At 39.3% G+C, this 27,818-nt stretch overlaps 1 protein-coding gene across 5 annotated transcripts in view; it reads left to right on the forward strand.

Annotated features, from left to right (window-relative positions):
• Positions 1 to 612: 612 nt before the first annotated feature.
• Positions 613 to 27,818, forward strand: part of CENPE (centromere protein E) — a 67,973-nt gene continuing 40,767 nt past the window's right edge. For all 5 annotated transcript variants that reach the window (XM_084901700.1, XM_084901702.1, XM_084901701.1 and 2 more), the window contains exons 1-15: positions 613 to 734; positions 2,982 to 3,073; positions 6,179 to 6,268; positions 6,393 to 6,511; positions 7,227 to 7,346; positions 8,873 to 8,954; positions 9,115 to 9,182; positions 9,256 to 9,321; positions 13,609 to 13,660; positions 15,570 to 15,657; positions 15,995 to 16,124; positions 17,426 to 17,545; positions 19,550 to 19,708; positions 23,910 to 24,054; positions 26,437 to 26,525. In XM_084901700.1, coding sequence (XP_084757826.1) covers positions 679 to 734; positions 2,982 to 3,073; positions 6,179 to 6,268; positions 6,393 to 6,511; positions 7,227 to 7,346; positions 8,873 to 8,954; positions 9,115 to 9,182; positions 9,256 to 9,321; positions 13,609 to 13,660; positions 15,570 to 15,657; positions 15,995 to 16,124; positions 17,426 to 17,545; positions 19,550 to 19,708; positions 23,910 to 24,054; positions 26,437 to 26,525 — 1,476 coding nt within the window. In that variant the 5' untranslated portion in view covers positions 613 to 678. The remainder of the gene's footprint in view (positions 735 to 2,981; positions 3,074 to 6,178; positions 6,269 to 6,392; positions 6,512 to 7,226; positions 7,347 to 8,872; positions 8,955 to 9,114; positions 9,183 to 9,255; positions 9,322 to 13,608; positions 13,661 to 15,569; positions 15,658 to 15,994; positions 16,125 to 17,425; positions 17,546 to 19,549; positions 19,709 to 23,909; positions 24,055 to 26,436; positions 26,526 to 27,818) is intronic.

Genomic DNA, 27,818 nt, shown 5'->3' on the forward strand with positions numbered 1-27,818 from the left:
GGGCAGGAAACGAAGAAGAATGAAAGGTTCTTTCTGAGTGTTTTGTTTTTTAACAGGTTAAAATCAGTATCTCAAAAGGCAGCATCAACGTGGCAAACTGTTCTTCCTTTCAGAACCCAAAGCCAAATGAAAACAGGGACTTAACGAGATAAAGAGAAAATCTAAACCTCAGAGCTTCTGAGCACAAGATTCTTGTTTCCAGGCTGGGCAGTGAAGGTTTTTCTTCTTCCTCTTCTTCTCTCTCTTTTTTTTTTTTTCTTCTTTTTTGGGGGGGTGAGGGGAGCGCTTTGATTCTTTAAAGGTCATAATTCTCTTTTGTACGTGAGAAACAATTGTGTGTGTTTTTTCTGCATACTGCGAACTTTTAGGGTGAAATGCAGTCCTGCAGTTCAGTGGCTTGTAGCAGGTAATAGCTATTTATTGATATTTACCGCGGATCCCTCTCTGCACCCACCCTCCTCCAGACCCTTTACACCCACTCCCAAACCCGTGGTCGCGCCCGCCGGCCCCGCGCCCCCCCGCGCCGCGCCGCAGGTGGAACGGCCCTTGACGTCACGGAGACCTCGCCCAATCAGCAGCGGCGTTGGGGAAAATTTAAACTTAAAGGCGGGGCTGCCCGCGGCCTGGCCTCGCCGGCGCGGAGGTCTGGGCGGCTGCCCCGGGGTCCGAGGAGCCGGGATGGCGGAGGAGGGAGCCGTGGCCGTCTGCGTGCGGGTCCGCCCGCTCAACAGCAGGTAGGGGTGCCGACCGCGGCCCGCGGCCCCGCCGCCGCGGCCCAGGAGGGGAAGCCTGCCAGGTTCCCAGAGTGGCTGCGCCGGGCGCCGCTGCTTAGTAACTCGGCCACTTATCCTTTTTAGTTTTTTAATTAAAAATACTTTAGCCGAAACCGGTTTGGCTCAGTGGATAGAACGTCGGTCTGCGGACTGAAAGGTCCCGGGTTCGATTCCGGTCAAGGGCATGTACCTTGGTTGCGGGCACATCCCCGGTAGTGGGTGTGCTGGAGGGAACTGGTCGATGTTTCTCGCTCATCGACATTTCCAGCTCTCTATCCCTCTCCCTTTTTCTCTCTGGAAAATCAATGAAATATATATTTTTAAAAATACTTTAATATTGGCGTTACCGGAGGTGTCTTCCTCCCCACCCTTTGCCCACCACCCCCTCCCTTGACCTCCTGCGGGCTGTGGTCGGTGCCCTTGGGGTGTGCCCAGTGGTCTCCAGTCCCTCCTGCTCCTTGACCCGCTCACCCTCCGCAGGCCTGGGCTCCCTTATCTGCCAAGTAGCAGGGAAGGGTCTAAAGATACATACCAGCTGCGGATTCTCTTAAATCCAAAAAACTCAGCATGGGCCACGTTAGAGGCAGCCCTGCGCTGCTTCTCCCCCGCCTGCACCCACCCGCTGGGAAAGGCCTGTCGGAGAGATCCCACTGGCTCTCAGGCATGTTACCCGGACCTGCCTCCCTCCTGGCTGTATGCTCCCTAAGAGCCAGGACGAGGCGGTATTTTTTTATTAATTTATTTGTTTATTTATTTATCTTTTGCATCCTATTCAGTAGGCACCTAATACTTCATTCAGACAATGACCGAATACAACATGCAGAAAGTGGTAATCTACATGGATTTTTTTTTTTTTTTTTTTTTTTTTTTTTTAGTATGGTATACCATACTTAAACAGATACTGTCATCGTTGCCCTGTGGATCTTACATTGGGGCGGGAGAGACTGAAAGTAAAGTTAAAAAAATATAGAATGTGAAAGGTTGAAATGCGAGTAATAAATGCTATGGAGAAAAAGCAGGGAGGGGAGGTACTAAAGTCTGTTTGCTCCTCTGGTCCCCGGCCTTCACCCCATAAAGAATCTCTTACAATACCTCTTGTCAAGTGTTGCCATAGGCTGGTGGAGAGTGTTTGCTGGAGGCCTGGAGCCCTTTGGTGAGATGACAGTTTGGGAGAGAGGCAGGGCTCGTGTCAGGAAACGCCTGACACTTTTCATGAGTCCTATATAATAAAAGGGTAATATGCAAATTAACCCTAACAGCAGAATGACCACCCGGCCAGACACTATGAGGCGCACCTCTTGGTTCCATTCCCTGGCCTGCAGGCTCCGATTGCCTGATGGCCACTGGGGAACCGGGAGTGGGTGGCAGCCACTGGCAGCTGGGGAAGATCTCCCTGATCGCAAGCCAGACATAGGGACCATACCCACACACGATTTCGTGCACCAGGCTTCTAGTGAAAGAATAAAGTTACTTACTGGCAAGGTTAGTCAGTATAGTCCAGGTGCAGAGGGGTTGAATCTATTATCCTGTGGGAACCTTCGGGTAATTAGTTGGTAGGGAGTTAGGATAGATACAGGGATTTAGAAGATAAGGTTGAAGAGAGAGAGACATGATCCAGGTGTCCTGTGCCATAGTAAGGACTTCAGGTGACTTTTAAAGGATTTAAGGGAGCCCTAGCTGGTTTGGCTCAATGGATAGAGCGTCTGCCTGCAGACTGAAGGGTCCCAGGTTCGATTCCAGACAAGGGCACATGCCTGGGTTTCAGGCTTGATCCCCAGTGCGGGGCATGCAAGAGGCAGCCCATCAATGATTCTTTCTCATCATTAATGTTTCTGTTTCTCCCTCTCCCTTCCTCTCTGAAATCAATAAAATATGTTGTTGGTTTTTTTTAAGGATTTAAGGGAGAGGGACATAAGCAGGGTTGCATTTTGGGTGTGTCTTTTCAGCTGCCAGTACTGGGTAAGACGGTGGGAGTGAAGAGCTTCTTAATGAAACTTCCATGAGAGGGCAGGGGATTGAAGGCATGTTTAAAAATGTTGACCCTCTACCCCCCCTCCCCCCAAAGGTGGATTTTCCATGTTTATCTGATATAGATGTCATTGCCAACTTTTAAAATAGTCTTCAGAAAATGCAATATTTTAAATTATCTTTCATATAACATTGCTTCTTTGACCAGTTATAGTAAAATCCAGTGTTTTATTGTTTTAGAGAAGAAGCTCTTGGAGAAGATACACAAGTTTATTGGAAAACTGGCAATAATGCTATTTATCAAGTGGATGGGAGTAAATCCTTTAATTTTGGTAAGCTTATACTAACGTCAGAAGTTAACCTGTTATTCTGGTCCTATTAAGAGTACAAAGGCTTGCACTAGCCGGTTTGGCTCAGACTCTCGGACTGAAGGGTCTCTGGTTGTTTTGATTCTGGTCAGGGGCATGTTCCTCAGTTTCAGGCTGGATCCCCAGCCCTGGTCCAGGCTTATGAGGAGGCAACCAATCGATGTGGTTCTCATATCTGTTTCTCTCTGTTTTGTCAGAAAGATCCTACTAGCTGGCACCCAAGCATTTTACAACAAACTCTCTCCCTCTCCCTTCCACTCTCTCAAAATCAATGGAAAGCCCTGACTGGTTTGGTTCAGTGGATAGAGTGTTGGCCTGTGGACTGAAGGGTCTCAGGTTCCATTCCTGTCATGGCACATGCCTGAGTTGCAGACTTGATTCCCCGTACAGGGTATGCAGGAGGCAACTGATCAGTGATTCTCTCTCATTATTGATGTTTCTATCTCTTCCTCTTCCTTCCTCTTTGAAATCAACAAGAATATATATTTTTTTAAAAATGGAAAAAATATCCTAGGCTGAGGATTAACAACAATAACAAAAAGAGTACAAAAGCTTGTGAATAATACTGGATTTGTCATTAAAGATGAGACCAAGCCTCTTGGTAACTGCTTCAGTGGGTACCTTAAAAAATTGCTCATCCATGTATGAAGAGTAAGATAATAAATTGATATTTAAAACACAGTCATGGTCAGAGTGTCTTATGACTAAAACTACCGATTTCCCTCTTATTTATTAGTGTATTTATGGCCTAAAACTTCATAAGCCTAAAATATGTCACTTAATGTCAAGTCATCTTTAAGGTCTTTCTTTTAATTTAGTATTTTTTTCAACAATTATTTTCAAGAAAACTCTTTAAACAGTAAGTAGGGAAGATATTGGTTCTTTGCTGAAATATGGCAAGGATTCACCCCTGTGTTTAAGGAGCTTATCATATGTCAAAAGGGATGCCTTAATAAGTAATTCCACTTATTATGGCAAGCTTTGTGGAAGCTTATAACGGGGGGTCTAGCTAGCTGTCTGAAATGGTTCCACTTAAACTGGGACCTGCAAGGTGAGGGACAGCTTCCTAGGACAGAGGGACTTAACAAGGGCAGGAAACATGGGCTGCAGAGGCCCGAGAAATCATTCGGTCTGGCCTCGCCAAGGCATTAGGGTAAGCTAATTAAAGTGTTTAACCAAATGTAGCAGGCTACTTTTTAAAGTTGATAATTTTGTAAGGCCCGAGAATGGTGTTATAAATATCCCAATGGTCCTTGGAAGAAAAATGGTTCCCCACCCCTGCCTGCCCTAAAGGTTGGCTCGACTGATTTGTTCTATTGATTTAATATGTAATAGTGTTGCCAATGCGCCAGACACTGCTCTAAGCTCTTCATAATACCCTGTTTCCCCGAAAATAAGACAGTGTCTTATATTAATTTTTTCTCACAAAGTTGCGGTAGGTCTTATTTTCGGAGGTTGTCTTATTTTCGGGGAAACACGGTATTAACTCATTTGATCCTCCAACAAGCCTATGCAGTAGGTGCTATGTGATAGGTACCTTCCCATTTTAGAACTGGACTAAAGCAGGGGCCCAGAGTCACACAGCCAGCGGGTGGAAGTCAGGCCCCAGATCTGTGTTCTAACCACATTCCCATGCTGCCACTTAGGCACCAAAGAGTGACAGTGAAGTGTTCTCAACAACCTTAGGAATGAGTGTCAGAACAGTGTTAATGTAGAAAGCCAACATATAAGGTTCTGGAGCCAAGCCATGTAGTAGAGAAAATGATTGCTGGTAAAGGACTATTTGAGGGGATTAACATAATTTTTTTAAAGGTGGAGCAACATGTGCCAGAGATTATAAAACCAAAAGCAATGATTGCGAAAGCGTTCCGACTCAGGTTCTACAGATTCTCAGAAGCCGTACATGCCCATTGAGGATTTTGACTCATTCACCGATCTGAATCAGATGGCATTAAGAATTGAATCATCCTGTCATCTCTCCTTGCTCAGAAATCATGATGCCTAAGCAGCCTTCGGATGGAACTTTGGTTTTCCATATGGTTCTGTCAACAGGGTAGATATATGGGCGTGCTGCAAGCAGTGTGATCACTGAATTTCTCATTGATCCATTTCCCTCCTGATTCACAGATTTTGCTGTGACCACAAGAGTGGTCCATTTTTAATTTGCTAACAAAAGCAGAAAACCACTTCCTAGACTAGTGAATTCATCAGGGCAAATGCTTTCTGTCCTAAACCTAACCTTTAGCAACCAGCAAAATGGTCATTCCCTCTAAACTCAGCTTTTTTCAGTACTTTTCTTTCAAATGTTTGCATTTGTTAGTTCAGTTTGGGCTAGTCCTTTTCACTGGATAGTCTAAACATTGAAATGTCCCAAAGAATAGTAATAGTTCTGATTCCCTAAGTATTAACCTAATGCAGTGGTCAGCAAACTCATTAGTCAATGGAGCCAAATATCAACAGTACAACAATTGAAATTTTTTTTGAGGGCCAAGTTTTTTAAACTTAAACTATACAGGTAGGTACATTGTTATTAACTTAATTAGGGTACTCCTAAGCTGGCCTTTGCTAAAAACTCAAGGGGCCAAAGAGCCGCATGTGGCTTGCGAGCCATGGTTTGCCAACCACTGACCTAATGTTTAGAATAATTCTATGAAAAAGATAATATAGGTATTGGTTTAACAAATTAGGGAACTGAGGTACAAGTGATATTAACCACCTTGCCCAAAGTCACATAGCTAGTAAGTCTCAGAACCAGGACTTGCAGATAATCTATTTCAAGACTCCATATTCAGCCACTATGCCCTACTGCCTCTTGAAAGTACATAGCATAGATGACGTTTTCTTGGGTGGGTTGTTTGTTTGTTTGTTTGTTTAGGTGGGTGGGGTTTAGGTGTGAGAATCAACACATTTTACATAAAAGTATATTTTCAGAGGACCAAAAAGTTGAAGAAAATAATAGTCTTAAATATTTTATACTATATTCTGACAATTTTATTTCTTTGAGCAACTACTAATTAAGAAGAAAACACTATTTGGTTTAACTCCTGTGTTTTTTGTTTGTTTGTTTAGATCGTGTCTTTGATAGTAATGAAACCACTAAAGATGTTTATGAAGAAATAGCAGTGCCCATCATAGATTCTGCCATACAAGGCTACAATGGTTTGTATTCATTGCAGAAACATTTTAATCTGGGTTGTCTGTTCAACAAATATGGATAGTTTTACACTCTGTACTCAGTCTCTCTTTTATAAAGCCTTTGAGTGTGTGTGTTTTGTTTTTGCAGGTACCATATTTGCCTATGGGCAGACTGCTTCAGGAAAAACATATACTATGATGGGTTCGGGAGATTACTTGGGAGTAATACCCAGAGCAATTCATGACATTTTCCAAAAAATTGAGAAGGTAAATAACTTAGCTAACTTTCTAGTATATACAGGTAAACGTAGTAATAATAGGATAGCAGCTCAGTGTTCTCTCATAATGATGAAAGGAAGTAGATTTATAGTTATCTCTTGATTATCTTTGGGGAGAGAAGAAAGGCATGGTATAAATTTACTTCCCCCCCACACACACACAAACTTCAGAGCTTAAAGTTCTTCATTTTTTGCTTGAAATAGTAATACTCTGACCACAAAATGGGCATTAAGGAACAGAGAAGTCTTATCAGAATGGTTAACTCCTTACTGCCTTTGTTTAACTACCAGTGATTACCAAGGCGCAGTAAAAATAGATATAGATAAAAGATAAGGGCGGCAGAGGGCCAGATAAGCAGCCTAATTTAGTTAAGAGTCGATTGCATTTACATTACTTATTTTTAGTTTAATGATTTTTAATGTTTTTATTTGAACCTCTGTGGGTAGGGTTTTATTTTGAGCTTATAGATTTGGACTGGACACTTCTATTTCTATGATACTTACATTTTTCTGAAACAGTGCTTTTGTATAGTTTTGTGTTTATCATTGTTAATATAGAACCATAGGGGATTTTTAGGGGTTGTTTGTTTGTTTGTTTTAAGGAGATAGTTTCTCAAACAATATTTTAATATTTAATATTAACACATAAACATTTAGTATTAGGTTTTCCTAAACAGGTGATTAATGTTTTGTTTTTCTTCTAGTTTCCTGACAGGGAATTTCTCCTGCGTGTGTCCTACATGGAGATCTACAATGAGACCATCACAGACTTACTGTGTGACACTCGGAAAATGAAGCCTCTGATAATCCGGGAGGACTACAACGTGAGCAGTAGAGCTAACAGTGTGGCTCAAAAAGAGACTTATTTTTTGGATTGTTGTTCTTGAACATTTACCTTTCATTTCTACATGTTTTTAAGTGTTGTATCTATGGTTTATTTTTTCTTAAGAGATGATAAAGATCCCTTTTTAAGCAATACACAGTAGGCAAAAGTAGGTTTACAGTTGTAACAAATTTACAAAATAAAAGGCTAATATGCAAATCAACTTAACAGTGAAATGACTGGTCACTAAGACGCACACTGACCACCAGGGGGCAGATGCTCAATGCAGGAGCTGCCCTCTGGTAGTCAGTGCGCTCCCACAGGGGGAGTGCCACTCAGCCAGAAGCTCTGAGCCAGGCTCACGGCTGGCAAGTGCAGCGGTGGTGGCAGGGCCTCTCCCGCCTCCATGGCAGCGCTAAGGATGTTGGAATGACAGTTTTGGCCCGCTCTCCATGGGGAGCGGGCCAAAGCTGTCAGTCGGACATCCCCCAAGGGCTCCCAGACTACAAGAGAATGCAGGCTGGGCTGAGGGACCTGACCCCTGAGTGCACGAATTTTGTGCACTAGACCTCTAGTAATCCTATATTTAAAGAGGTAATATGCAAATTGACCCTCACACCCTCACAAGATGGCTGCCTATGACCAGGCTGTCAGGGGGATTAGTGAGAGACAACCAAATGACTGAACAAGCAGGCTGTGTGGAACAACTAGGCCAGCAGGGGGATTAGTGGGAGGTGACCAAATAACTGAACATCAGGCTGTGTGGGGCAACCAGGCTGTCAGGGGGTGGGGGAGAAGGCAGTTGGGGGCAACCAGGCTAGCAGGGCAAGGCAGTTAGGGACAACCATGCCAGCAGAGGGGTGCAGTTGGGAGCGACCAGGGCAGCAAGGCAGGGGAGGCAATAAGGGGTGACCAATAAGGTGTGTGTATTAGGGGGAGGGGGCAATTAGGAGTGACTAGGCTGGCACGCAGAGGCAGTGAGGGGCGATCAGGCCAGCGGGGGGTTAAGGGGAAAGTTACTGGCAACCAGGCAGGCAGGCAGGTGAGCAATTGGGAGCCAGCGATCTAATAGGATTGTGAGAAGGATGTCTGACTGCCAGTTTAGGATCGGGCCTAAATCAGCAGTCAGATATCTCTAAAGAGTCCTGGATTGGAGAGGATGCACCAGGCCTCTAATATAATAATACAACAATACATTCTAAAATAAATAAATAAATTCTGTGTTTTGTATTCTCACAACTGTACACCTACTTTTGCCCACCCTATATGTGTAATTTTAAAATATTGACAGCTATAATATATTGCTCTAAAAAGAGCAAGATGGGAGTTTTAGGTTAGAATTTGGTGTGCTTTGATATAGGAAGTAAATTGTAAATATCATAAGTTTACTTATTTTCATACTATAGTTTTCATTTTGCATTTTTAACTTCTAAAATGTATTCTATCATAGTTTGTACCTTTTTGTTATATGCAGACTTTTAAGTGTTTTCCATTTCTTTACTCTTCCCATAATTAAACTTGTTTCAGAGGAATGTGTATGTATCTGACCTCACAGAAGAAGTTGTTTCTACATCAGAAATGGCTTTGAAGTGGATCAGAAAGGGAGAAAGTAAGACTTTATTCTGTATTTCTTCAAAACATTGTAAAAACTATTCGGTTAAATGCATTTAGGCTCACACTTTCACTTTTAAGCTAAAATAAAAGTTAATATTTTTAAAGTTTTGCCATACACTGCTGAAATATGACTTTTTTTTTTTTTTTTTTTACAGAGAATAGACATTATGGAATTACAAAAATGAATCAAAGAAGCAGTCGTTCTCATACCATTTTTAGGATGGTAGGTAATTCTCTATTTGGTCTTTCCAATTAAGAATGCACTAATTTTTCTACAAGTTTCCTTTTCCTTCTAGATTTTGGAAAGCAGAGAGAAAGGCGAACCTTCTAATTGTGAAGGATCTGTCAAGGTGTCCCACTTGGTGAGTATTGATAAATCGTGATTAAAGCACCTTATATGAGAAAGCAAAATTGGACTCAGCTGCAGGATGTTTGGTTTCATAAGAACTGTTAACTAAACTATTTTAAATAGAACCATCTGTAAATAGTGGTTTAACTGGTATCATACATAGCATGAAATTACTAGCTAAAATGTAGTACGAACTTAAAGGATCTCCTAAAATTTAGATGTTAGGACTGTAGGATTTGAGGCTTTCTCTGACATTAATGAAGGGGGTTTGTTTTGGTTTTTGTTTGTTGTTTGTTGTTTGTTTGTTTTTCATATACATTTAAGAGTTAACATAATCTTGGAATTGGGGGGGAGGGCAGTCAGTGTCTTTGTTTTTTGGCTTTTTAGTCTCAGCCAATAGAATTAAGATTTGTGAGATAAACAGAAACTTAAGTGGGATGGTTTAAAAATAAATCACATTATTCAAGTTCATTCTTGAGTAAATAAAGTATATTTTATATTATAAACACAGTGTTTTAGACTGCAAATCCCTGGGAAGCAAGAGTGATATCTCATTGATCTCGTAGTCTCAACACTTGTACATAGTTTATGTTCAGTCCTGTTTGTTGAATAAGTGACTAAAAGCATTATGCAAACATTCTTTTTTTCACATAAATAAGCCTCACATTGTTGTTCTATATCATTTCGGTCTCTTCTCATGCTTCCTTCTTATTCATTATCATTATTGTTTTATTCTCTGTCTTGAAGGCTTAAATGCTTTAGCTTGATATTTAAGTTTACTCTATTTGATTTGACAACTTCGGGGGTGAGGGGAAGTAATAGTCTATAATATGTTTGTTCATTTTTAGATTTTGAAAAATCAGTCTTAATTAAATATTTAATTCTAGTTTACTTTACTTACTTTACCATGCAAGTGCAAAGTTTATTTTAGTAAACTAGTCTTGCTTTAATTTAACAGCAAAAAACTTTACTTCTGTTTTGTTTTGTGATATATCACTACATTTCCAATTTTTCTCTTAATACATTAGCTTTAATACTCTTGACATGTTCAGTGATCCATTTGATGACTTTTCTCATATTGTTTGTTGCTCTCATTTAGGGACCATAGGTTCCATCTGATCCAACAACCTTCCAGCCTCTCACTCTTAAGTATCTTCTAGGGAAGAAGTGTTCCCCAGAGGATCATTTTCTGACTCTTTGTAGGTGACTGAGCATTTCCTCGCCGTTCTGTGATAAGATCCAGGTTCTCTTAGCTGTGCTTCTTCTCTATTCCCTTCTGTGGCCTCTTTTCTCCTACCCCTCTAACAAACACACAGGCTATTCTGTGGCCTTTCTTACTTCCCATGCTCTCAGACATTGTTATAACTTCTGTGTTAATAATGGCCAAATGTTTATTTTTATCTAGAGTCTCTAAAACATGTTCTAATACATGTCTTTCTAAAGATTACAGTAATGGTACTAGGGGTCCAGTGCACAAATTTGTGCACCTTGAAAAGAACTGTGTGCTGTGAGGCTGCGGTGGGCACAGGGGCAGGTCTCGGCCCATCCTCCATGTCCTCACCCAGACCCTTCCACCACGGCTCCTGGTCCCCTGTCCAGCCCCAATCCCATTGCTACCACTCGCACCTGCTGACAGTGCGGAGTGATTGGAGCCAGCGCCAGCAGTGGCTGCGAGCAGGGCTGGCACCATAAGTGGGTATGAGTGGCAGCTGCCAGCCCCGATCATCTCTCAGGACAGGGGGAAGTAGAGAAGCCCTGAGAGTGATCAGAGCTGGCAGCCACCACTCGCACCTGCTGACAATGCCAAGCAATTGGGACCGGTGCCGGGCATTGGCAGCAGGTGCGAGCAGCGGCTTCGGCGCTGGCTGCGGGTACAAATGGGGTGGGCACCAGCAGTGGCTGTGAGCGGCAGCTCTGACACCAGCAGTGGGTGCAAGGGAGACCAGTGTCCGCATACACAGGAGCAAAGAAATTTCAGTAACCTCGCTCTGCTCCTTGCTGCCGACACCCACCATGTTCCATGTGCACCCCCTGGTGGTGAGCGTACATCATAGCGACGGGTTGTACTGTTGTTCCGCCATTCGGTCTATTTATTATATAGGATTATTATATAGGATGTCCCACTCTTAAACTTCAGTGTGCCTAAAACCAAATTAATTTCTTCCTATCATAATGAATATTCCATTTTTCCAGTTATACTAGCATTACCCAAGTCATTTTGCCTCATTTTCTGCCTTCCCTTTTATCCCATTTCTTACTGATTTCATCTTTCAACATTCTCCTGGATGTCATATTTATTTAGGTACTCATCTCTCTGAAATTGCTATATCATTCTGGACCTGGCTTCATGACTTTGATCTTCAATTCAAATATTATTAAGTACTGATTTTGTTGTGTCACTCCCATAGTCAAGATTTGGCCACTCTTGGCCCATCTAACTTTACTTCTTTGTACTCCACATGAGCTCATCTCTTACAGATTCTTCATATCTTTGAATACTAATGCTCATTCCCATCTTATATCTTAATTCATGCTGCCTTCTTATTTTGCCCTGTTATTATGTATCTGGGTTATCTGTAATAGATACTCTACTAAAAAGATTAGACTTCTCTGAGTATTTTAGAGAAAGAAGTATCTGAGAAAGAACTACAAAGTAATGGTACAAAATTACCTGCCATTCCCTCAAGTCTCCACAGAGAAATAATTTAAACATCTGATGTTAAATGCATTGGGAATATTTACTGAGCCTTTACCATGTTGTGAGAATAGTACTGGGCTCTGGAGATGAAAGCATAAAGAATACATTTCTCCACTACTTACTGTCCCCGCTGCTACCTGCCTAGCTCAAACCACATTGTCTCACACTCACATTCCTATCTGGGCTCCCTGCTGCCTCTCTTGCCCCTCCCCATTCCTTTCTCCACCTAGGGTTTCACTGTTGACTTGTCACTCTTGCTTAAAGCCCTCTCATGATTTCCCATTGCACTTAGAAAATCCAGAGTTCTTACCCTATCTTGTCCTGTTTTTAACTCACTCCTCTAGTGCTGCCCTTTCTATGTTTTGAATGCACTAAGCTTGTTTATTGCTTTGTGACTGGGTGTACTGACTATTCTTTATTCTTAAATACAGTTCCCTTGGTCTTTGCATGGCTGGCTCCCTCTTCTCTGTCATTTCTGATCTTAGTCTAATGCAAGGGTGGGGAATGTCCACCCTGCGGGCTAGATATTTAGTCTGGCCCTGCCAAGATAACCACTAGCAGTACTGGAAATTTAATAAATCGAGGAGCTCTATTCATAGCAACATAAATTTATATTAATTGAATTATTTTAAGCGAATGACATTATAAATATCCAAATGGCCCTTGGCAGAAAAAAGGTTCCCCACCTCTGGTTTAACGGAAGGCCTTCCCCAACCACCAATCCAAAGACCTTTCTCTGTCCCTTCCTCCTCTCTCCCAGCACTCTTTAAATTACCTGTATACACTTACATGAAATGTTTATCTGTTTGTCTTTTTCTCTCTTCTCTCCAACTTCCTCCTCTCCTCATCCCACCCCATGTAGAAGACAAGCTCTCTGAGAGCAGGGGCCTTTATTTGTCCGGTTCACGTTGTATTCCTAGTACCTAACCACATGCAGCATGACAGGCAGTCACTTTTTCAACAACACTTGTGAAATGCAAGAGGGGCCTGTGCTTTTAAAGATGCTACAGTGTGTTGGGAGGTACAAATGACAAGCTCAGCACTATAAGTCATATCTGTAAACACCTCTCTGTACACAGTTGAAAAGCATTGCATTCAAGGTGAGATGAAGGGTAAAGTTGGCAAAACTTCATTGAGGTAACATTTGCCTTTGGTCCTGAGTAATGAGTAAAGGCATACTAGAACATTCAAACTAACTAAAGGGGAGTGGCAAAAGATAGCACTTGCAAGTATGGAAGCACATGAGGTGTGTTGGGCATAGAGCATATAGTTCCATTTAGTGCGTAGTTTAGAGTAAGCAATAAATAGATATAATGTTGGAGCAACATAGGTGCCAAATAGAAAGAATCACATTCACCGTGGTTAGGTTTTGAACTCTGTGTAGAAACTAGAGAACCTATTCTGTCAGCATTCTGGAGGATACAGTATAGTTAAGGAACACGGTATAAAGATCAGTTTGACTCAGAAAAGCCTAGACAGCGGGGTGAGAGACAGTGGTATCAGAGTGGTGTTCAGATAAACCATGCATTAAAAATGTTCTTTCAGTTTGGATTTCATTATTTCAGGCTACCCTTCCTAAAGGTTTATTTCCATCTCTTTCAGAATTTGGTTGATCTTGCAGGCAGTGAAAGAGCTGCTCAAACAGGTGCTGAAGGTAATGAAAACTCATGAATTATTGGTCTGAATGTTTTCCTGTTTTACAGAATAAAAAGAGCTAGCATGCATTTTAGAAACTAATAACATAATGGCAATAATAATTTTGTGATAAAGGTCTTTAATGCAAAAATCAGCTTCTGTGTCTAGCTAGTTATTTCAGACTACTATAGCATCAATTAAAAAACTAAAACTATGCAGGTATAGCTGGAAAGCTCCTGAGAGTACCATGAAAACCAAATTGTCATAATCAGTAAGGAAATTCAGAAAGGTCGTGGGGTACAAAATTAATATGCTAACATTAATAACTCTAATGATACAAGCAACAACCAATTAGAATATTAAGCGTACAAAAGACTCCATTTACAGCAATGACTTAAAGCAGGGGTCTTCAAACTACGGCCCGCGGGCCACATGCGGCCCGCAGAGGAGTCTGATCCGGCCTGCCAGGTTTTTTGGGCAGTGAGCGCAGCCGAGGTGTTACAGTAGGAATTAGTAGTTCATATAGTCCGGCCCTCCAGCTCTCTGAAGGACTGTGATCTGGCCCCCACTTTAAAAAGTTTGAGGACCCCTGACTTAAAGGATGTAAAAACTGTGATGAAACTCAACAAAAATTTCACAAGACCAACATAAAGAAAACTTTAAAACAGACGTGAAGAACATACACAAATGGAAAAGATAAGAAGGTTCACAATCATAAAGATGTCAAGCCTCTCTTCATTAATTTCCTTCAGCCTGACATAAACACACTCAGCTGAAGGTAACCTATATCCACCAAACCAGTGAATTCTTAGACCTGTAAATAAGAAATTAGTGCGCCCTAACCTGTTTGGCTCAGTGGATAGAGCGTCAGCCTGCTGACTGAAGGGTCCCAAGTTCGATTCCAGTCAAGGGCATGTACTTTGGTTGTGGGCACATCCCCAGTAGGGGGTGTGCAGGAGGCGGCTGATCGATGTTTCTCTCTCATTGATGTTTCTAACTCTCTATCCTTCTACCTTCCTCTCTGTAAAAAATCAATAAAATATATATTTTTTAAAATAAGATATATTAAAAAAAAAAATAATGCACCTGAAATAACAGCTGCCAAATGAAAAAGTAGTGTATTTAGTATACTATTATTAGTGTAAAAAAGAAAGGGGAGAAAGTAATATGTATGGACTTATATTTATAAAAATCTCTAGAAAAATAAACTAATAAAAATGGTTTACTGGAATAGAAACAGGAATAGGTTGAATGAAGCATAAAAGTGAGAGAGAGCCCTAGGTGGTTTGGTTCAGTGGACTGTCAGCCTGTGAACTGAAGGGTCCCAGGTTTAATTCCGGGCAAGGGCACATGCCCAGGTTGTGGGTTCATGCAGGAGGCAGCCAGTCAATGATTCTCATCATTGATGTTTCTATTTCTCCCTTCCTCTCTGAAATCAATAAAAAATATTTTTTTTTTTTTTTTAAAGTAAGAGAAAGCTTTTTCAACGTGCTTCTTTTTTTTAACGTTTGAGCCATTTGAGCATATTAACAATTTTAAAATGAAAACTTTTTTTGGTTGTGAGCCTGTAGGAACTAACTTCATTGTAAATGTACAGTTGCTTGTGAGGTATGGAAAAAATAGATTTGAGCTGAGGAGTCAGAGGCTCTTCTGGGAAAGGGACTTTTTCCTCCTTCTGATTCTTAGTCATTTTCCTCTTGCTAGTTCTCTCAGGTGACAACTTCGCTGATTCATTCAGTAGGTGGGAGAAATAAGGAGAGGGCTCCTTCTACCAGTGGTATAAAAAAGGTGGGCTCAGATCTAGTAGAAAGCGTAGACATTAGCATCTGACCCTCTTATTTATAATTTATCGTATAACTTACTGGTAAATAAGTTATCATGTAGTACAGAAATCAATTTTAGTTTTCCTATTTGTTTAATAAATGCAGGTGTGCGACTTAAGGAAGGCTGTAATATAAATCGAAGTTTATTTATTTTGGGACAAGTGATCAAGAAACTTAGTGATGGACAAGTTGGGTAAGTTTATCCCATTGTCATTTACCTGTTAATGCTTACATTTTTCATGAGGTTGAAAATTATTATAGTTCAGTGTCAAAAGTACTGATTTCTTTCAGATATTCAAAAGCTTTTGTGATTCTGTGAGCATGCATGACTTCTTAAACCTATGACTATGACCAGCTAAATTAACTTATTTTAAATATTTGCAGTCAGTAATTTTTATCTGCCCTCTTTAACCTGAAAAGAATTTATTTTTAAAGCTGTAGCTACGTTAGAGTTCTGCATTAATAAAGTAATCATTTTTGTTATATAAAAATTCTTACTCTTTTTCTTCCCAAACTTATTTCTCACCAAGGGGTTTCATAAATTATCGAGATAGCAAATTAACACGAATTCTCCAGAATTCTTTGGGAGGAAATGCCAAAACACGTATTATCTGCACAATTACTCCTGTGTCTTTTGATGAAACTCTTAGTACTCTCCAGGTGAGTTTGATTTTTTTTTAATCTCAACTTAATTTGGGGGGCAAATCACCTTAAAGAAGAAAAAAATACCTACTAACTTAGCTGTAGGTTTTTTGGTTTTATTTTGGGTTTTTTGTTTTTATTCATTTTTCTATTGATTTTTTTTTTTTTTTTTTTAAGAGAGAATGGAAGGGAAGGAGGAAGATGAGAGAGAGAAACAAACATGGATGTGAGAGAGACACATCAGTTGTTTGCCTCCTGTGAGCACCCCGACCAGGACCAGGAATCAAACTTGCAACAGGAAATTGAACCCACAACCCTTAGTGTGGGCTAATGCTCCAACCATTGAGCAACAGCGGTCAATGTCTACTAAATAGAATTTTTAATTTTCCCAGGTTTTAATTATTCATATCTCATCTCCACAATTTTTGCAATATCCAACACTTTTACTGAAATTAACGTAATATTTTTATTTAAATAACTCACTTTTTTACTCAATTTATTATAAAAGGATACTTTTTTTTTTTTATCAGTCCCATAAATGAAAACTAGAATCACTTGCAACAGGTGGAAATTGATTCAAAAAGGTGTTTGTCTTTAACAATAATTCTTAAATTCCTGCTAGCTAATTGTTGCATGCCTTGACTCTGAACTTAAAGCCTGTACTTTGTTTTGGGTTTATTTTTGTTGGGGAAAAGGGGAAGTTAAAAGATGAGAAATTTCAATAAAATAGCTTTTTCAATGATGGGTTCAGTGATTTAATGGTTACCATGTTACCACTTAAAGTTACTTCTGACAATTACTTTAAGAAACATTGTTTTAAAGAGCTATTGAGCATTGGATCAAGGTCCTGTCAGAGAAACAAAGATAGAAGATAGAGTCCCTGGCTTCACAAAATTTATAGTCTTATGGGGAAGATTAAACTGTCTTCCAACATAATTGCCTTGGACTAAGTTACATGGCTAATAAGTAGGATAGAATTCAAAGGAAGAACAGATGCTTTTGACCTAAAGCAAAGCTTCAGGTAGAGGGAGCAATTTGCATTGGATTTTGAAGGGTAGAAGGGATTCTAGTAAGCCAGTATTTATAGGTTTTCTGTCACCATGTGTCTTTAAAATAGTTGACTCCCCTTTAAGATATTTCAGTTTCAGGGTAGATTACAGGAATTGTTACAGCACACAGAATGTTCTTTGTGTTGAAAGTAGTAAGCCACCCTGAAAGAGCATTGATTTTTCTCTACAAAACTTAACTACAAGATACCTAAATGTTGACTAAAATAAATGTTTTAGTTTTGAGCACTTAACACTTGTATTTTTTTCCAGTTTGCCAGTACTGCTAAATATATGAAGAATACTCCTTATGTAAATGAGGTATCAAGTGATGAAGCTCTCCTGAAAAGATATAGAAAAGAAATAATGGACCTTAAAAAACAGTTAGAGGAGGTATGTATGAACCATGCATTCCAGTAAAGAATGGGACAGAAATAGAATTGAGATCTGCCTAAATGCTCAGAAAGGTTCTTAAATCATCAATATATGTGTCATGTGACCTAACTTTAAAACAGTTTTTAACTAAGAAAAAATCAACTCAAAAGTTTTAGTTTAATTCACTATAAACTGAAAGATTTGGTTTCTTGCTATTATTTTCTACAATATTTCATTTTTTCATTTCCAGAGGGCAAAATTTGTGATTTTTAAATGTGCCAAGTAAATACCTTTTTAAAAAATATATATTTTCATGATTTTAGAGAGGAAGGGAAAAGGAGAGATAGAAACATGAAAGATGAAAGAGAATCATTCATCAGCTGCCTTCTCCACGCCCCACACTGGGAATCGAGCCTGCAACCTGGGCATGCCCTGATCAGGAATTAAACTGATTCATGGGTCAATGTTCAACCACTGACCCACACCAGCCAGGACAAGTAGATACTTTTTAAAAATTGTCACAAACATAGGGAAGTGTGTTAAAAAGGGAAATCATGTATGGTTACATAAAACTACTTTTTTTTTTTTTTTTTTAACAAATATATTTTTAATCCTGATTTTATGCAGATTTAACATAATATTTTACACAACACTTAGCAAATTATTTGGAGATAAAAATTGTCTTAAGTAATTCTCCCCAACAGAAGCAAATGCATTTATACAAACTCCTATTATTTCTATAAGCTATTGATTTCTTTTGCACAGAAGAAAAGGTTTGACTAAATTATTGATTTAGTTCAAAATGTTCTTTGTTTGCAAACACACCTTCTTTACATGTAACAGCTTCCAAAACTACTTTTTGTAGTTTCATGTTATCTTGAGTTCCTTTTCTAACCCTGTAGGATCAAATAAAATAGCATGATCATTTGTCATTGTAATTTATTTGTTTTAATCATTATGGTCCCCAAGTGATCTTTTTTATTTTATTTTATTTTATTTTATTTTTTTATTTTTTTAATATATTTTATTGAATTTTTTTTTTGCCCCCCTCTCTCCCTCTCATACATATCCTCCCTCCCCAAAGTTTTATGTCCATTGGTTGTACTTATATGCATGTACACAAGTCCTTCAGTTGATCTATTATCTCCCCCAGATCTTCCTCCCCTCCCCACTGTAATTTGACAGTCTGCCTGTTGCTTTACTGTCTCTATATCTGTCTCTTGGTTCATCAATTTATAATGTTCTTTATCATCCACAAATGAGTGAGGTCATGTGGTGTTTCTCTTTCATTGATTGGCTTATTTCACTCAGCATGATGTTCTCCAATTCCATCCAGGTTGCTGCAAATGATGAGAATTCATTCTTTTTTATGGCAGCATAGTATTCCATTGTGTAGATGTACCATAGTTTTTGGACCCAAGTGATCTTTTAAAAGATGAACTCTGAGATACCATATGATAGTCCTAAAAAAAAAATATTTTTTTGCTGTAGACATTCAGTATCTACTTTTCTGACTTCTCTGCATGTTATTTATATATTTTCAGGCACTTAATAGAATTGCTCTGGCCCTGCTGGTGGCTCTGTGGTTGAGCATTGACCTATGAACCAGGAGGTCATGGTTCAACTCTGGTCATGCCCATGTTGCCTGTTTGATCCCCAGTAGGGGGCATGCAGGAGGAGTCCAATAGATGTTTCTAATTGGTGTTTCTCTCTCCCTCTCCCTTCCTTTTATTTACTTGTTTTGTTTGTTTGTTTAAATAGAATTGCTCTGACAGCATTGTTACAATCTTATACATGGCATACAGAGTATGCACATGAGGGGAATTGTTATATGTTACTGATTTTATTATAAGATTGAGAAACTTATGGTAACTGCATATTGGTGTTCTGCAAGTAGAGTATTTTATTTTAGTAACATTAAAATGTTCATGGTTCTCAAAAATTTATATTCTTTTAGGTTACTTTTTAAGGTTTTAAAACCTAGCCATATTCATTAATATAATCAAATATTATGTTCTATAGGTTTCTATAGAGACTCGGGCCCAGGCAATGGAAAAAGACCAATTGGCTCAACTTTTGGAAGAAAAAGATGTGCTTCAAAAAGTGCAGATTGAGAAAATTCAAAACTTAACACGAATGCTGGTGACCTCTTCTTCCCTCACATCACAACAGGAATTAAAGGTGAAAATATAAATGTTGAAAGCTTAAACTTGGTATATAAAGAAAAGAATTGGCGTTCTTATATGTTTATTCTCTAGTTATGTATTTCTTATCCTTAAGTATATTCAAGAAACTCAGAACTTTTTGTGCATTTGTCTATACACATTCCTGATCCCCACATTCAGAGATACAAATTCAAGAAGTCTTATATAGTCAAGGAATAGATTTGAAATGTGCTTCTTAAGAAATTCTAATGAAATTGATTAGATGATTGGGAGCCACAGATATCTAGAGTGGGAATATTTTCTCTTTAAACAAATATTCATCTCAGGAAAATTTTACTAGAATATAAGTCAACATAGAGATCAGAATTCTGGCTTCCAGTATGTGCTCTTTTTGTTTCTACTAGAATAGTTGGATATCTGTTGTCCAACAGATATTTTGGGGGTCTGGTGGGTAATAGGTAAGAGAATGACCTCTTGGAGCTGAACTGCCTGATTTGGATCCCAATTCTGTCAGTTCCTAACTCTGGGCCTTAAGCAATTTCTTAAATATTGGAAGCCCAATGCATGAAATTTGTGCAAGAGTAGGCCTGCCTTTCCCCACTGCTGGCACCAGCTTCCCTCTGGCACCCGTACCCGGGCTTCCCTTCAACCCACCGGCAGGCACTCAAGACCCGGGCTTCCTTGCAGCTCCAGCTTCGTCTGGAAGGACGTCTGGTCTAATTAGCATATTATGCTTTCATTATTATAGACTACAGGCCTCGTGCATGAAATTTATACACAGGAGCAGGGCTCCCTCAGCCCGGCCTGCATCCTCTCCAATTTGGGATCCCTCTTGCAATCCAGGACTGCTGGCTCCTAACCTTTTGCCTGCCTCCCTACCTGATTGCCTCTGCCTGCCGGCCTGATCACCCCCTAACTGCTCCCCTGCTGGCCTGATTGCCCTCAACTGTTCCCCCTGCCAGCCTGCTGGCCCCCAACTGGCCCCCCTTGCCAACCTGCTCGCCCTCAAATGCCCCCCCCCCCCGCTGACCTGATTGTTCCCAACTGACCCCACCAGCCTGTTCACCCCCAACTGTCTCTCCCTCCCATATCCCCCACTTTCCCCCCACCCCACCCCACCCCACCCCCTACCAACCTGATCGCTCCTAACTGCCTCTGCCTCGGCCCTGCCACCATGGCTTTGTCCAGAAGGATGTCTGGAAGACCTCCTAGTCTAATTAGCATAATTCCCTTTTATAATTATAGATACTTTGCTGCAGTTTCCTACTCAGTGAGACAACCTGAACACTACTTTATAGGATTGATGTGATAAGTAATATAGAATGTGTTTAACATTCCATATAGCAAACCCTCAATAAAGATTTGCTCTTTAGGTTATTATTAATATACATTATGTTCCAAACAACATGCTAGGTATATAGAAGACCTCAAGAACTATGTATTGACTGAATGATAATTAGAAAATAGCCCAATTAAAGATGTAGGGATGAGTGGTTCAGGAAGACATCTACATGTACAGAAGTTGTGAAAAGACATGTTTCTTGGACTGGTGGCAGGGGCATTTTAAATCACATCGAAAGTTTTAAACTTTCGTTATGCTAAGGACAGGAACAAAGCCTTGTAAGTAACATGATCAGAATTGCATTTTAGGAAGGTGTAGAGCTGGTATGCACATCAGATTGATTGGGCCTCTACAAGGATGGTGGCTCTAATATTGGATAGACTCAAGAGCTGTTTGGGAGGGCGATTCAACAGGAGTTTGTGATTGTTTAGATATGGGAGGCGGGAAAGGGAGAAGGAGGTTTCCAGAATGACTTGCAGGCATTGCTAGGCTTACTGGATAGCTGGTAGCCGTATTCATTGTGTTAAGGGACAAGGAATATAGAGCAGTGACGCTGCTCAGTGTTTGGATTTGAGACATTAAAGGTGTCAGACAGTTGAAAATGCAAGTGTATGAAAATCAAGTGAAAAATCTGAGATGCAGATAGCCATTTGGACACAAACATTACAGATCGATCCAAATTAAAGTCTTGTGAATGGATGGGCTTGCTTTGGGAACAAGTTGCGAATGAAAAGAACAGAGGGCCAAAGACAAAACCCCAAGAAACAGCAACTTTGTAGGTAAAGAGAGGCAGAGAAGAAGAATCCATAAAGGAGACTAGGGTTAAGGAAACAAGTGAATGTGGTTACGAGAGGAAGAGACTATTCCAGAGAGGCAGTGTATCAGATTCTATTGAGAAGTTCAACAAGATACATGTAGACACAAAAAAATTGGGATTTAGAAACAAGAAGCTCATTTGCAAAAGCATTTTGTGTTATGTGTTGGGAGTGAAAGCCACCTTACAGTGGGTTGAGATGGCCCAAAGGGATGGGATCTTAAATACAGCAGAAGGTCTGGGCTTAGGTAGAGGGAGAAACACCTGTTCATTGTAACAAGGGGGGGTGGGGGGGAGGGAGACAGGCTTCAGTGCAAATACTGCTTTCATACATTTAGGCTTATGTTTTCTTCGTGAAATAGGAAGTTTATTTTTTTTTTTTTTTATGCTGTGGTGGCAGGAGATGGTAAAGACATGAGTTTGTAGACATACTAAGGGTTTGCAGTAGTGTAGCCTTTGTAATGAAAAGAAAGCCCACGGGAAGAGGAGTGCGGCCAGGCAGCATTGAAGATCCAGGTGATGTTAGCAGCCAGACTTCCGGTTGTGTGGCTCTGACAGAGTTCAGGAGACTGATAAAGGCTGAGGAGGTAGTGTAATTCATTGAGTGTTCACTAGATTGGAATAGGTGTAAGGAACAGAATGGGTCAAATAATTTGAGGCTGTTGACCCAAAAACATGATTCAAGTGATCATCTGTGGAATCTAAGATGATGAGATGAGAACCAAGAGGGAGCTGGCGAGAAGAAGGAAGTGGATCAAGGGAATAGAGCTCCCTCTTAAGCTTGATAGCCAAAACGGGGTTGACTGAATCAATGAGGTGGAAGGATAGGGACCTTGGATAGAGTAGGAGGTCTAGGTTTAGGAATTTCAGATAATGGCAAGATTCAGGAGAGGGTTGGGAACAGATGGATTTAAGCTGAAAGTCTTTGAAGTGAAGGATTTTAATGACTGGGCTTTTGCAGAGCAGGCTGTGGAAACGGCTATTTTTAAGCAAAAAGATACTGTGTGGTAAGAGCATGAAAGCATGCAGTCATACAGATATATATCTGCATTATACAAATATCTATATCATACAGAAAACCTTGAGAGGCAATGCAGTGGAGTGGTTAGTGGATAGGCTCTGAAGTTACAGGCCTAGGCTCAGCTACCAATTGAGAGTGAGATCGTACACAACTTCTCCAAACTTTTTGGACCATTAGCTTCTTTATAAAATGGATATGGTAATATAGAATTGTTGAGAGGATCAAATAAAATGAGACAATGCTTGTACTAGTAGAGGGACAAGAGAAGAATGGTAGCTATGAAATATGGAAAACCACAAACAGAAGGTGGGCAGAGGAAGAGAAACCAGCAAAGTGGAGTGAGTGGTAAGGACAGCTAGCTGAGTGGGATAAGAACCAGGAGGCAGGTGTCTTTGAAGGAATAAGGAAGAAGATGGTGCAGAAACAGAAAGAAAATGGCAGCTAAGGAGAGTAAGGAGTCAAGATTTTCTTGTGTTTTTTTATTTTTTGTTTTAATCAAAAGCAAACAGAGGCTTGTGCATTTGTAAAGCTGAGAGGAAGGAGCCTAGTGAAAATGACAAATGAATAATAGGTCATTAAGGGAGCAGGGGCCCACCAGAGAAAGGAACAAATGAGACCAGGAGCACTGATGGAGGCATTAGTTAGTCAAATTGGAAGATACTTGGCATTGTGAAGGGCCCTGTGAGAGGAAATTCAAATGGGCTACCTGTCTGCTCCTTCCCACTTCAAGCTGGGTTCCCAAAGGTGCTTCTTTTAAGGATTATGTGTCACCCAATTTCTTTCAACTAAGTCCCGGAGAAACTTATAAGTAAAGATTCCAATTTTTAAAAAAATTAAATAGTTTCATCAAATTAATTATGAGTTTAAACACTGATTTGAAAACTTTGAGTATGTTTTCTTATCTCAGTATGTCCTTAGGCTAAGATCTTAAACTAGGCTTGATAAGAATTCTATCAAGGCAATCATTCTTAAAAAACGAAACTAGTTCCCTTGTTTTTATTATCTGGGTGAGGTAATTTTAATTTTTTTCCCCTCTTTAGGCAAAAATAAAACGAAGAGTCACTTGGTGCCCTGGCAAAATTAACAAAATGAAGGAATCAAACTATGTAAATGAGTTTAATATGCCAGTAAATACAATAAAAAGACAAAGGAGTGGTATAACTTCAATAGGAGAAATTGATGAATGTGAGTGCATTTTTATAAAAGTATCCCTACGATGGGAGACTTTACTGATTATATCTCCGTTAATGGGTAAACACATTTAAATAAAGTGTATGTATGTTAGATGTGATTAGTGCTTTTGTGTCCCTAAAGCATATTCCTGTGGAGATGTTTTTTTTATGTATTTGGGTGCTCCTGTATTGGGAGTGTATATATTTACCAGAGTTATTTCTTCTTGTTGGATTGCTTCCTTTAGTATTATGAAGTGGCCTTCCTTATCTCTTTTTATGTCCTTCACTTTGAGATCTAATATGTCAGATATTAAACATTGCTATTCCAGCTTTTTTTTTTCCATTTTCATTCACCTGAAAAACCGTTTTCCATCCTTTTACTTTCAGTCTGTGTAAGTCCTTTTTTCTGAGGTGGGTTTCCCGTAGACAACAGATATATGGGTCATGTTTTCTTATCCACTCAGCTACCCTATGTCTTTTGATTGGGGCATTTAATCCATTTACATATCAAGTTATTATTGATAAGTACTTGTTTATTGCCATTTTTATACTTTATGCCTGTGTTCCTTCTTCGCTTCCTATTTCTTCTTTTTACAACATACCCTTTAGCATTTCTTGCATTGCTGGTTTGGTGGTGATAAATTCTCTTAAACCTTTTTTGTCTGTGAAGCTCTTGATTTCACCCTCAATTTTTATTGATAGCCTTGCTGATTTCAATATTCTTGGGTTCAGACCCTTCCTTTGCATGACTTTGTATATTTCATTCCATTCCCTTCTGGCCTGATATGTTTCTGTTGAGAAATTAGTAACTAATTTGATGGGTGATCCTTTGTAGGTAACTTTCTGTCTCTCACTGGTCACTTTTAAGGTCCTTACTTTGTCATTGGTGTTTGCCAGTTTAATTATAATGTGCCTTGGCATCGGTCTTGGGATTCATTTTGTTTGGGACTCTGTGAGCTTCTTGGATTTGTCTGAGTTTTTTCATCCCTATATCTGGGAAGTTTCCTATCATCATTTCTTCAAATACTTTTTCTATTTCTTGCTCAGTTTCCTCTCTTTCTGGAACCCCTTTTATGTGGATGTTGTTTCCTTTCATGTTGTCCCATAGTTCCCTTAGGCTCTCTTGCTGTTTTTTAAGTTGTTCTTTGTTTTTGTTTTTGTTTTTCTAAACACTGGTCTGCTTGGGTATTTTTTCCTACCTTGTCTTCTAGCTCACTGATGCAGGCCTCTGCTTCTTCTAGTCTACTGTTAATGCTTTCTATTGAGTTCTTTATAGCAGCGATGTCATTTTTCGTTTCTTCTTGGTTCTTCCTTATGACTCTGAAATCTTTCTCTGACAGATTGCTTGCCTCCATTTTATTTACTTTTTTTTTTTTTTTTTTTTTTTTTTTTTCTGGTGATGCCTCCTTTTCTTTTATATGTGGGCTATTTCTTTGTTTCATCATGATCTCTCTTTCCATGTTTCTGGTTATGTAGCTCTCTCTCTCTCTCTCCTTTCCCTTGGTGAAATATGACCTTCCTGTGATTGTTATTGGTTATTGGTGTTTACTGTTGTTATAGCACATAATGGCTCATCCTAGTCCACCTATTTGTGCTGCTTGAAATCTGGTGTTCCTTGGTTCACAGCTGGTTCCTGGGTGTTCTGGTTGTAGAGTCCTCATGACATTTTCTATTTCCAGGTCTCTTAAAAATGATGCACTGTCATTAGACTACATAATACAAATATTTTTATTGTTTTTGTTCTAATCTTTATCCAATTATATTACTATTCATATAACATCTGCCTTAGCCGAAACCGGTTTGGCTCAGTGGTAGAGCGTCGGTCTGTGGACTGAAAGGTCCCAGGTTCGATTCCGGTCAGGGGCATGTACGTTGGTTGCGGGCACATCCTCGGTAGGGGGTGTGCAAGAGGCAGCTGGTCGATGTTTCTCTCTCATCGACCTTTCTAGCTCTCTATCTCTCTCCCTTCCTCTCTGTAAAAAATCAATAAAATATATTTTTTTAAAAAAGAAAAAAAAATCTGCCTTAAATGTTGCTAATCTTAAAAAGGTGGAATTTACACAGAAAATTTTCAAAGTTATGTCTAACACTTGAAGTATTTTGGGGCATTTAAAAAAACTACTTAACAGTGATCAAATCTCAAATTCATAATTTGTTCTTTTTACCTGTATTGTGTTAAAGTGCTTATATTTTATAATTCTAGCCAGTGATCTCAATTCACAAAATAATATATACAATCACATCTTTTCTTAATGTATTCTTGGCAGTCATGCTATGAGCACATAATAACTAAATTGAACTTATTACATCTGATCAGAATTCTTTTACTATACTTTGAGTTTTAGGAAACTTACTAGCATATTTATGTATAAATTTCTTTTCCCCTAATTAACAGCTGTCTGTTCAGAGGCTGATGTTTTCAGTAACACCCTTGATACAATAACGGATATAGAGTGGAATCCAGCAACAAAGCTACTAAGTCAGGTAACTTGAATGTATTTTATAGAACATTACCCTTTTACTCTTTAAAGTCATTTGTTATTGGTGTTTACTGTTGTTATAGCACATAATGGCTCTGACTTAATTTCAGTAACAGTGATTGTTCTAATTAAGGCTTCTTCACTCATTAGACTCACAGCTGATAATTATGCTATCTAGAAGGAAGCTAAAAGCTTTATAAAATGGGTGTATGGTAATAGATAAAACTCAGTCCATTACCAGCAGATTTTGGTATCTATGATTTTCTTTTTTCCCTTGGAAAATCTCCTAAGAGTTTTAAAAAAAAAAAGAAAATGGCTGATATTACTAAGTGTCAAAATTATCAGGCTTATAGTACAATAATACATCAGGGAAAAGTAATGTTGCCAAATAATAATGAAAAATAAAAGTAAATGTATTACATATGGTCTCATCACAACTTTAGGAATAAAGACTCCTGTAGTGAATATCTTAGTAAATGTAGATTCCATGTTTACTTTCCCAGCTGCTAATGTTCAAAGAAATAGATAAAGTTCTTTATATGAATTAGTTGAAGTAATTTCATGTTAATTTTGAAATAAACTTGGAACCTTCTTAGGAATTATTATTAGCTCACCACTGTAATTAGCCATAAATTAGTTATTATAACTAGTTAAATATTATTGGTAAAGTGGTTTTGTGTCCCTAAAGCATACTATGAAAGCATGTTGATTTTATAAAATCCCTGGTCTTAGTTTTTGGTTTTTATTGATTGTGGATTGTTTTTTTTAAACTTACATTTGAGCCGAAACCAGTTTGGCTCAATGGAGAGAGTGTCAGCTTGGGGACTGAAGGGACCCGGGTTCGATTCTGGTCCAGGGCATGTACCTTGGTTGTGGGCATATCCCCAGTAGGGGGTGTGCAAGAGGCAGCTGATCGATGACTTTCTCATCGATGTTTCTAGCTCTCTCTCTCCCTTCCTCTCTGTACAAAATCAATAAAATATATTTTTTTTTAAAATTACATTTGATACACCTGTGCTTATTCTCAATTGGAAGAAGGAATTAAAAACATCTTTGGGAATGTTTAGTTAATCTGCCCATTGATGGATTTGTATGATAAAGTTTATCTCTTTAACATAAAAGTATAGAAAACAGAAGCAGGTCTCTGTTGAGGATGGCAAAAACCTAGCAATGAATAGAGTTTTAGAAAACAATAAATAATACTTCTGTTTCTCTCCTAATTTAAAGCCATCTGAAAAATAAAATTTGTATCAGACAAGTGAGGTAAATCATCAGCTTTATTCCTAAGGAGCTTAAG

This window comes from Pipistrellus hanaki (assembly GCF_964339955.1).
Source record: "Pipistrellus hanaki genome assembly, chromosome: 1".
NCBI classification, from domain to species: domain Eukaryota; kingdom Metazoa; phylum Chordata; class Mammalia; order Chiroptera; family Vespertilionidae; genus Pipistrellus; species Pipistrellus hanaki.